We start from the raw sequence: 12163 nt of genomic DNA, 5'->3' as shown, positions 1-12163 counted from the left end.
AGGTCACTTACCGCACATGGGCTTTTAATATCCCGTTGACAGTTTTATCACGTTTGGACCCTCAGCACTTCCCCTTTGTTCTGCTACACCGAGCTGCTGTTTTTAAATAAACAGATGTTTATTTGTTTAATCGTGGTGGATTTTATCATGACACGGTTAGGCAGGTGTTTCCGCATGGAGCAGTCAGTCTTTCCTGCAGGCCACCTGCTTCATCTCAGCACGCCGGCTCTTTTAAATTGGGCCGAGGAACAGCTCAAGCATATACATCCTCGTTCTCTCTCATCCCGTAGGGCTTCCCTTTCTCCGTTCTGTCAGCGATTTCCCTTGTCATCCTTTTTGCCGGCTTAGAATGCACCTGCCACGCAGGACGTCAGACCTCTGTTGAGATCCGCAATTAGCGACTCAAATCTCACAGTGCTGGAACGTGTGGCGGTCAATTGAGTAACTACTCTGTCAAAGCACACTTCAAAGATGCTAAACGTGAGGTTAAATTCAGCTGATAAAGTACAATTTTGACTAGACCCACAGAGATAGTGACATTTTAAAACGTTTGGACGTTTCACTGACTGACGAAATCTGGATGTAGCGCTTCAAAGTCTGAATTTAACAAGGGAGTTTTCCACAACCGGATAGTTTTGTTTTCTTTGAGTTTTAAGGGACACACATCAGTATTCTCCGGTGTGTTAAACTTTATTTAATGAAGCGTTAAACAATTTCACTTTATTTTTTATTTGTTTGCTGCTGAGCTGCCAAAGTCTTTACACGCCCTATCATGAGTCACTCATAATAAAAAAAGTATAAATAATATAAATATATTGTTCACATAGTATAAACAAATAGTATATCAGATAATTTATACAAATAAATTTGTAAACGTTTTGAAGTTGAAAAAGTTATTATTATTTTATTGAACATTTATTGCTTTTCTGAGTCCTTCAACATTACCGCGTCTTGCTTTTTCCTTTTATTTTCCAGTTTCAACTTTTGTTTTTACACCCTCAGAAAAGGCCAGAGGTTGAAAATGTCACACTTTTGTTGTTGTCGTTGTCGCGTATCACTAAAAGGCACCTCACCGCCAGCAGGGATTCCCTACATTTAGAAGTTGGCCGGGCTGTTTCATTTGTCATTTTTGCTGGGTGGTTGATGGTTTCAATTAGGTTCACCAGCTCACTAAAACCCCCTGACCCCCCCTTGCTTTCAGGTCCCCCTTGGGGGCTTCTGCCACACTTTGTGTTTCTCTGACAGAATAAAAATATTGTGGGTAGGCTCGTAGAAAGGGCATTCTTTTGAAAGAGGTTCCTTTGCTGGATGGGGGATGTCAAGCTTTTTTGTGCATTAGATGCATCTTTTTTCGTGGATGTCCACCGTTCTTAGCAACCGTGAAAGTTTTGGCATGGACACCTGAAACGTGGTCTTAGGAATCTTCATGGAGATATAATAAGCTTTCCCTTGACTCTTCTAGCCAAGTGCATCATTTGAAGGCATCGTGAGGCTGTCTGAGTTCATGTGACTTATGCTAACAAGATCATACAGTGACCATATCTGTTCATGGAGAGAACAACAGACTGATGTATGATGTTTTTAGTAGTCTCGTGTAAATATTATTGTCAACATAGCCAGTGGTGCATATTTTTGGCTTCAGTACAGGGAGGCGTAAGAACTCATGATTGACAGGTGGAGATTAGAAAAATGGAAAACAGTGCAAGTTGGGTGTTTAGTCAAAAAATATTAAACTGCATTTTCTCCATGTCTCTTCATTTCATTTGCATGAAAGTTTTGCACTGTGTTTCAAATACAGCTCTTATTATAATGCTGAGTAGGACATGTTCCTGATGCTGTCTTATTCCTGGAACCACAATCCAATTACATTCTCATTCACTCTTCTGTTTATATTTACATGTATGCATTTAGCAGACACTTTAAGCAAAGTGACACGTATTGCAAGATGCATGAATTCCCTGGAAATCTACTGATGACAGTTTTCTCAAGAAAATATTTAAAAGCCCAAGCCATATTTACAGTAAGATACACACAAATTACTATTGTGGTTTTATTTCTGGCAATTTTATATTTTCTTAAATGCTTATTTTTATACTCAATACTATACAAATTCATTTCTTAAGCTAATGGATGCGTTGGACCAATATAGCGAAGGAAAAAGAATAAACAGGTTCATACATAAAAACACATTCACCTTTGTGCAGTGTGTTTGCCAAATTCTTCCATTTATGTGTGGTGTTTCAGTTTTGATGAAATTAGTATCGTTCAATTTGTGGGGGAAATAATATTTAATTTAATATTATTAACTTATAAAGTGTGAATTGATGATTAAAATAAAAAAACCTGAAAGTTTGTATAGAAGTTAATTTATGGCACATTTCCCTTTTTCTTTCCCCTTTCTGCTGTCCATTGCAGTAAGTGTAACCTTTATTTTCACCTAGACCTTGTGTTGATGGGCTTTGACAGGACTGTGGGCATTTCCATGGAAACCCAGTTTCTGTCTGCTGTTGAAACAGCAGCATTGTGAATCTCCAACTATGAGCTGCAGTTGAAATATTAGAAGTGTGTCTGTCTAAACATTACAAAGAGCCTCCAGTAAAGGAGAAAATTGAGCATTTCTTATAAAAAATAATAACACTACGATCTTTAAAGCAACTAAGAACAGTCTATAAAAAATGGTGTTTCAATTACAGAAATAAGTCTATCCAATTAGGGCCGGGTGATGTGACGATGTTATCGTATAATCGTATATCGATTACAGCAGACAGATACCAGACGATAACCGATAATAATGGAAAATACGCATTATAACATGCGATGTAGGCTTTAGCGTGAACGTTCATGTTCATATGCCCAGGCAGTCAGGAGCGTAGCAAGCTTTTCAAAAGTGCGGGGGATGGATGTGGATTGTTTGTTAACAATAAAAACGATGAATATATAAAATATAAATATATTATAAAATATAAATATAAAAAGCTTCCCTTTTAAAAGAGTGATACTAGAAAAGTATAATAACACACTCGGTGGTAAGCTTGATAGTGACATGGGTCTGACAGGACTGTGACTGACACTGCTAAATTTTGCTTACTTTGCGCCTTGAAAAGGGGGATATAAAAAAAACAACAACAAAAAAACGCCCACACAAAGCTTTTTCTCTGGTGGTATAAATAATGTAACAATTTACTGTTTTTAAACATTAAAATAATATACACTTTTCTTTCATATTTCTTCAACAGGTATGCAAACAATGACATCATTTCTCACTTTTTTCTCCTCAACAGGTACAGTCAAACACAACAGGTAAGTATCCACAAAAGTATTCAGCTAATCAACAAACAATGCTCAAAATATCAAAATCAATTGCACTGGAAAAAAGCCTCAGTACCGCGGGTCTTAACGCGTCTCCGCTGGAAAGTCTTTATAATATTAACACATGTCCTTGCTCCTGCCTGACTTTTATCCTTATTTTTAAACGTAAAATCCACAAACCTTTTATTTTATGTAATACATAAGTCATAGCTCTTTCTACAGTCTTTCTAATGCCCGCAAAATCTCTTCCCCACATCAACATGAGAACGACATCTTTTTGTACTGTGGTGGCCACCGTCGTGTTTGGACTGAGCGATTCGTGGCAAATCTATAATACAACGCTAGGGGCCGCTGTTAATTAAGAACTGCGCCTTTAACAATGACAATTTGTCCCTCCTCCTCGTCAATTCCCTCTCTTCTTCATCACACTTAATTTATACATTGCATGCCACATACATAACCGATTTTAGCTAGCTGCTGAACAATATCCCAATTAGCAATTAGCATTAGTCTAAAAAACGAAATATAATAAAGAAAACAATCAACATGTCAACAAAACATAAACAGAACATCTTCCCAAACACATATCAAGCTTATTTAAAAACCTCGAAAGCATAAACACTCATTCAAAGTACCTGGAAAAGGGAGACGTAAATAACGATAACCATAAGTTCCCGCCTCCTCAGCACGAGCTGACCGATAAATCTAACACACCAAGAGAGGCGGGACTTAAAGCAGAACAGCCAATAATCAGCCGGTCACACTCAAATCCGGTGTCATGTTCGAGAGGGAGGGGAGAGGAGGCAGCCGCAGCGAGCGCAGACATAGAGCGGCCAGAGAAACGGAGCGACTGCTGTAAGGCGTTTGTGCAAAACTGCAGAAAAAGTGCGGGTGTTGAACCCTCTCACCGGGAAAAGTGTGGGTGTTTATCCCCCACGGGTGTGACGCCCCTGCAGGCAGTCAGTAACAGTGACAGAATTTTGAAAACGCTGTTTTGCTCGGTCAGTTGAATGTGCTGCTGTTTTCTGCCGGTCGTTGCACAGATAGACCAAGAGAAAGACGAGTTGCGTCGGCAAAGCAAAACCTCACGCTCGTGGGGCTGTACCGGCAACATTTTTCTACTGCATAAAAGCTATGGTTTATCTACGCGCTTTACCTGATGAAAGAAGTCACTGCAACACTGGTTTGTGCGCGTGGCGTGCCTGTGTTTGTGTGCACGCGTGCCTGTGTGCGTGTTTGTTTGGCACTTGGAGGGTCCGGAACGAATTCCCTCCCGGTCCATATCCGCAGTTTGATCGCCGATCGTCTGCACCATAGACATATATACATATAACTAGACGCCGCATTGGCCGCTTTGCTCCGCTGCTGCGATACGTCAATGGCTCCGCCATATTAGTGAGGGCAACAGTGCACTAAAAGCCCACTGAACCCAATGGGAGAGCTGCGCTTTTTTGGCATTAAAAACACAATCACATTTACATTTCTTAACATATTTAAATGGTTTACGATATACGTACTACTTTAAAATTAATGGTTGTCATAAGGAAATGTGAAATCCATTATTTGTGCCTGTTATTCGGGAGAATCCACTAGATGGCACCATGTTCAGTGATATATTGTAGACAAGACAAGCAACAGAATAAATAACCACGTTGCAGTAGTCGAGAATAAAACAGACATGTAGCCTAGAGATTGTTTCTGAGATTTATTTGAATCATCGAACAAAACACCCAAGGTAATATAGTTTAACTTACGTGTTATATAAAAACGAATGTTTTTCACTGTGGAAATGGCTTTTTCTGTAGTAATTTTAGACGATAAAAAGATAAAAGATGTTCTTTTATTTATCCGGTTAACCCATTACAGCAGTAAAACATGATGTATGTGATATAGTAAAACAAAAAACACTGCCGTGCATTGTAAGTATGAAATAGCAGTGTATAGTCATGGCTTTCCTGCTTTTGCCAAGTGGTTGATATCCTTAGGACAACATCATGTTGACCCTATGAATTGTTTAGATTTTTACCATGATTTTAAAGTGAATGAGCTGTGTTCTGATTATGTGCATTTAATCTACCTTAGTTTTCTACTAAATCTACTAAACTCTTAGTAAAGAGTTTTAACCGTTCCGTATGACAATAAAGACATTTTCAAATCTAACCATCTTTAACTGGAGCCAAAATGTTTCTGTACTCCACGTAAATAGAAAAGTATTGAAATTAGTTGAGAAATGTTGAGATTACGTAAGTAATCAGTTTCATGGCCAGTATTGACCAGACCATAATGATGAAAGTCATCTCAGCAGGCATCTGGAGAGGCAGGCTCTAGTCGACCGTGTTCCTGTAGGGCCACTGTCCTGCAGAGTTAGCACCCAAACACAAATCAAGCACACCTGAAGCAGCTAACCAAAGTTACTTGAGAATTTACTTGAGAAGCAGGTGTGTGAGAGCCGGACTGGAACTAAACTCTGCAGGCGGTGGCCCTTCAGGAGCTCGATTGATTGGCACTGCTCTAGCGCAATGCCCTGGTCACTTTATCAACTGAATGTGTATTTTAAAGGCAGTAAGAATCTTTGCATTCTCCTTTGCTGTTGTCATTTCTACAATAAAAAAGTAAAACAAATCCTGTAAAAAAACTGACATTTTCTGGCAGTGGGGTGCCAGAAATGTTGACAGAATTTCCAGAATTTTTGGGTGGGGTATCCCTTTAAGGGCTATCACGTGGTGATATTCTGATCTAATGCAATGACTGGACAAACATTTTATGGTCCTGTGCCCTTTACAGAAGATATAAAAATATATTTCTATCATTTTATTTAGTGGTTGCTATCAGGATGTGCGAGCTTCCACCAGCCTAAAAATTATTACCCTGACCAAACATGCTTTATTTCTATGCAAAGGAAACACATTATACTTTAGGAAGCGGTGGATTCAGAAACATCAGCACTGTTTGCTTGTTACAGTTAAATGGGCTCTAAAACTAGAGGTAAACCAAATTGTATTAGAAAGGAACCGCATTTTCCTGTCATCATGGCAGCAGTATTTCATCAAATGAAGAAGAAGAGATTCATAACCGGGCACATATCCAGACTTGTGGTACGTTCAGCTCATTTGCAGCAGTTCAGAGATGATTCTGGTGCCTGCATTAATACATTGCAGTACAATTCCAGCAAAGATTGCCATTTTGCGCAATGAACTGGCCTGAATTTGCCCTGTTTAAAGCCTGTACAAGACTTTTCTGTGGAACACAGAAGAAGATATTTTGAGAAATGTGTCAGTGGTTGTTTAACAGGATCTTTAAGATAGTTGTCTGGGAGCCAGAAGCTACTATGTTTTACATTGAAATACTGATCACTCTGACGTCAGAGTTGATTTTGCTATATTGACCGAGTGACTAGATAATAGGGTAACACCTCAGTATAGGGGGCAAAACTCACTACTAACTAGTTGTTATTAGCATGCCTATTATTGGCATATTGGCTGTTTATTAGTATAAAGCACATATTCTGCATGACCATACTCTACATCCCTAATCCTACCCAATACCTAAACCTAACAACTACCTTAATAACTATCAATAAGCAACAAATTAAGAGTTTATTGGGGAAAAGTCGTAGTTAATGGTTTGTTAACAGCGAGAATTGTTCCCTATACTGATGTGTGACCGATGATAGATATTAACTAGTGTTTTTTTAGCACAAATTAAGCTTAGGAAACAAAAGTTAAGGTACAGTTGATGTCAGGTTTAATTGTTGATTGTCTTGTCCCATTTAAACAGATAGGACTGTGGTCTTGCTATGACAGTGCATAGAGGCATTGCAAACATTGCCATCGAGTGTCATGACTTGTGTAACGGACTTTAATTCTATAAAGTCTTTTCATCATTTGCGTTAGGTCATTTTAATATTTTCTCTCAGTTTGATGTTTTTGGTGGGTTTCTCTGCATCCATTATCATTAACCCAGTCTAAGCTATGTTTTTTTTTGGAATGACTTCTCTTTTAAGGGAATGACAGACAGCTCTCTTTACGTCCAATAAATAATCAAGATAATGCAATCCAGTGTTTATCTTCTCCTTTTTATAAAAGCAACCCTGATAAATGTTCAAGCTAAAAAGTTTGCACAATGAACTTAACTTAGTCCTCTGTCCCCATTAGTTTCACTTGCTTAGTGTGAGCCCAGGGAAAACAGACTCATGTAAAGCCAACACCTACAGGCACCATTTAGATCTTAAAGGGATAGTTCACCCAAAAATTAAAATTCTGTCATCATTTAGTCACCCTCCAAAAAATGGTCAGTAAGGGGCTGTGTCAACCGAGGCACATTTACGCGCCTGAATACGGCAGGAGCTCGGCTGAAAACGCCCGCTGCAGGCGCAGCGTTCTGCCCAAAGTTGAGCATTTTTCAACTCTGGGCGCCCGGTCGAACACCGGCGCTGATCGTGGGAAAAATGCATAGCACCAGCGCTGAGCGTGGAAAAAGACGTCAACTGATGGCTTTTTTTAAAAGCGTGGCATTTCCGTTGAAAACAATTGAAAAAGCACGCCGGCCGCAGGCGTAAACGCCTCGGTGGACACAGCCTCTAATCAGGAACAACAGAACAAACCCGCACACTATCAATCTTGCAAAATTATCAAAAATGTATTTAAATACAGCGCTTCAATCAATGACATTTCCTTGGTATACCTGATGAAGGTCATTGACCGAAACGTTGTATTTAAAAAAAATTGATACTTTTGCAAGATTGATAGTAGTGATGCGCGGGTCGGGGTTTTTTCCAACCCGTGGGTCACGCTTTATGAAATTATTTGACCCGCCCCGCACCACTGTATCTATTTTTACAACCTGCACCCGCGAGTTGACATTAAATAGACATTCTAGGCATTGTAATGTAAATGAAAACAGGCTTTATTTCAGCCTAAAAGTGCTTTGAAACAGCCATTAGATTACATCGCCCTGTAAACAACAACATACGCGTATGAACCATAGAAACTTGCACTTCACATAGCAATACCCTATCAAATTGTACTACCAGTATTAAATAAATATGCAGAATGATTTAACAACGGAAATACACCTATCAGATTCCCGTAGCAGTATAAAATCAACAGGTAGGATGATTTTATAGCGCAAAAAAATGATGTAACATTGATGTGCGCATGCCTGGTAGGATAATCTGATGGGTAGGATGAAATTTCAGGACACCGGTCCCAAACATTAGATTTAGCAGCTTGAAATTCTTTTCTTTTAAGGATGTAAATTCCCGACCTTAATTTCTCCCGCACCTCGACTTCCATCTTCACTTTTATTTCTCCGTTTTTGTTGTTGTTGTGCGGCTAGAAGCGGGAGCTGCTTGGAGCTTTCGTGACGTGTTTGGTTTGGGGACATCACGAAAGTTACGTTGCTAGCTACGTTGGCATACGTATTGTAACCTTATCAAAGAACCTAATAAAATATGAAAATATATATTCCCAAATATTTAGTATAGGCTATAGGGAATTGCACGCAACGTACATCTTTTTCTTATTTCGTTTTTAATGACCCGCCCCAACCTGCCCCGCAAATAAAGTGACAATTTCTTTACCCGCCCTAACGGGCCCGCGGGTTATGAGACGACCCGCGCATCACTAACTGATAGTGTGTGGGTTTGTTCCGTTGTTCCTTCTGCAGAACACAATGATATTTCGAAGGATGTCAGTAACCAAACAGATCTCATCCCCCATTTACCCCCATAGTAGGGAAAATAAATACTATGAGAGTCAATGGGAGTTGAGATCTGTTTGGTTAGTGACATTCTTCTAAACATCTTCCTTTGTGTTTAGCAGAACAAAGAAATGTATACAGGTTTGTAACAATCTGAGGTCAAGTAAATGATGACAGAATTTTCATTTTTGGGTGAACTATCCCTTTAAAGCTAGACTATTTACTAAATCAACATGTATCACGTAAAATGTTTCTTAAACACACTTTATTAGCAATGTGTTGATTTGAAGATCAAGTAGATCAACATAGTAAATTGCCTGAAAGATTTACATTACAAATATTCGCTTTCTGTCAGAGCTACCTCGCTCAGTTTCTTTATAATGATATTTATTGTTCATATATTGATTCATAGGGGACTAAGCCAAGAGTTTTTCCAACCCAGTGGTCTAGAAATAAACGTCTTATGGCTCAAAAACGATCCTGTTGACTAAACCACACATAGAAAATTTCTCCCGCGATGCCTCTCATTTAAAATGTCATCATGTGAACTGCACTTGAAGGCATACTTTTTTATTTATTCAGCTCTGTGTAACTGTGTGTAAAACCTGATACGATACTAGGATGAGTCATTTGTGCAGCTGTCTCACATTCATCTCTCATCTGCAGGTGACCACACTGGTGAACACCAGTAACAAAGGCCCATCCGGTAAGAAAAAGGGTCGCTCTAAGAAGGCTCACGTTCTGGCTGTGTCCGTGGAACAGGCGACTCAGAACTTTCTAGAAAAGGGCGAGCAGATTGCCAAGGACAGCCAGGACCTGAAGGAGGAGCTCATCGCGGCCGTAGAGGATGTCCGCAAGCAAGGTGAGCGTATCTTCTGAACCACATGAACGATTCTCCACTGTGCCATCAAGCAGCCAATCATGAACCGTATGACTGTAAAAGTTACTCACGTAACATTGGATTCAATATATCGAGTTGCAGATATATGAGCTGAAGTTCGGAGAGCGCTAGACTAACTTTTTTAGGAATTTCATCACCCAAGTTGTGCCTGTTGTTTATGTCCTTTATCTGGCAGCACACCGGTCTTTCTTTCAATGTTTTTATGACTGTTTCCAAACACACTGTGACTCTCTCCAGAACACTTCAAACTCAATGGTCTGGACTGGAGTTAGTGTTTGCTCAGCCTAATTACCTCTATGAAAATGGCAAACGGTTATTGATGGTTTTTCACACAACATTAATCACCTTAAAAACAGTCGAAGAACAATTATAAGGCCATGGAGAAGAAAAAGAGACACATTTAAACTATAAAAGCTAAAATGCGTCAACTTTGATCCAGGATGCTATTTTATTGGATAATATAATATACCTACTAATATAAATAAAAAACAAATAAATAAATAATAAATAACATGTTATATATTCGTTTAAGGTAAATGTTTAATTTTATTTTTAATTTATATTAGTAGTTCATCTATAATAATTATAATATTAATTATTATTATTATAATAATCTATTTTTTATGGTTGTTAAATTTGGTTTGCTATGAAGGTTGTTTGATAAGGAAGTGAAAGTGAACAAATGTTACATTAAATAACTTGCTGATCAATTATTCAGGGGATCCCGGGGTGAATCTGCATCTTTTTCTGGGACCTAAAATTATGATCTAATTAATAAGAAAATAAATATATAATGTAGCATATTTAATGTTTTTCACAGAAAAGCCACTTTATTCATTACGCAAAACATATAAGCAATACAACTGTCTGATTGGTTCTTTGAACTTGTGTGCTTGTGTGTGATTGGCCAGCAGAGCAAGGGGATTGGCTGGTTATCACTTAACCCCTCTTGGTCAAAAAACAAAACTGCACGCTTATGTCTTTCCATTGAAAAACAACATTTTTTGCTAATGCACAATAATTAGTTTGCATTGATTTTTTTGGCTTATATAACACTAAGCTAAATCTAGTCACTGTACAACTGTACAGTCAATACTTTTAGAAGCAAAACAAAATACAATTGAAAGCGAGCCTGAAAACCTTATGAAATATTTTTCTTGCTGGAAAACAAGACAAAGATAGTGATAAAAAAAACAGTGCAGCTCTTATGTGGTAAGGTGACATATTAAAGAAAGAACATTAATTTGGCCGGTTTTGTCGCCAAGTCATTTTTCTTTTGATGAATACATAAATAGGAACATAAGTGACAATTAGAATGAAAAGCCTTCAACATTTTCACCTGAATATTTTCTTTGTCCCATTACCCCCCCCCCAACTTCACCGGAGTGGTTTGCTACTCAGACCATTATGTCCAGACTGTGTTCATTAACCTGGTCCAGGCTGAAGGTCAGACTGCTAATGGTCCACCCAGAGTATTCATTCTGCCATGCAGCTGTGGCTTGGCTCGGGCTCATTTTATTAGTACCGCAGGTCTGAGAGTAGCTCTGAATTTTCTAACAAGCTTTTTAAATAGATACAGTTCTTTTAAACCAGTAGCCTTTAGGTATTGTATGAACCATAAAGACCCAGTGGGCGTGATTTTAGAGAAGAAATTGTGCATATTAACTAAATAGTGAAGTATGCTGTAGTATATGAACCCATGCTCAGGTCATTAATATTTATCAGCTCTGCTGGACTCTTGATGTCTTCTGGGCACTATAGGTGGCTGTGTCTAAAACTTTAAAAATGCTTACTTATCTGCAGGTAGTGAGCCATTAAGATACATTTATAGCTAATATTTGCATAATATAAAATTTATTTGCTGCAGATTTGGCATACTTTGCTAGGACAGCATCACCCCACCACTGTGATGCAGACACCTGAATCAGCTCTTTAAAATGCCACAGATTTACTTTACTGCACCACAAACAGCAGATGGTGAGAGTTTCGTGAATAAGGCATAGTCAATAATACGCCAAATTCACTTAGACGTGATTTTCAGCGGTGGGATATTTACTGGTCACAACACTGGTTGATAATGACAAAATTGCAATTAGATAAAACGAGTAATACGTTCATAAAGGATATAATAATGATTTTATTTGGAATAATAAGGGCACAGCATTCTTTTAATGCAATGTGGCACCTGGATTGTTAGCGAATGATTGTTGCACATGTTCAGCGGCCTGAATGTCTTTTCTGTTCACTTTCTGT

General features: G+C 38.6%; 1 protein-coding gene across 1 annotated transcript in view; it reads left to right on the top strand.

Moving 5' to 3' along the window:
* Positions 1–12163, top strand: part of ctnna2 (catenin (cadherin-associated protein), alpha 2) — a 436402-nt gene that overhangs the window by 65906 nt on the left and 358333 nt on the right. The window contains exon 3 of the mRNA XM_057332819.1: positions 9676–9871. Within this exon, the coding sequence (XP_057188802.1) occupies positions 9676–9871 (196 nt within the window). The remainder of the gene's footprint in view (positions 1–9675; positions 9872–12163) is intronic.

The sequence above is a fragment of the Triplophysa rosa genome, linkage group LG4 (genome assembly GCF_024868665.1).
Source record: "Triplophysa rosa linkage group LG4, Trosa_1v2, whole genome shotgun sequence".
NCBI lineage: Eukaryota > Metazoa > Chordata > Actinopteri > Cypriniformes > Nemacheilidae > Triplophysa > Triplophysa rosa.
Note: the sequence above shows the minus strand (reverse complement) of the source record. Positions and strands in the feature narration are given on the sequence as shown.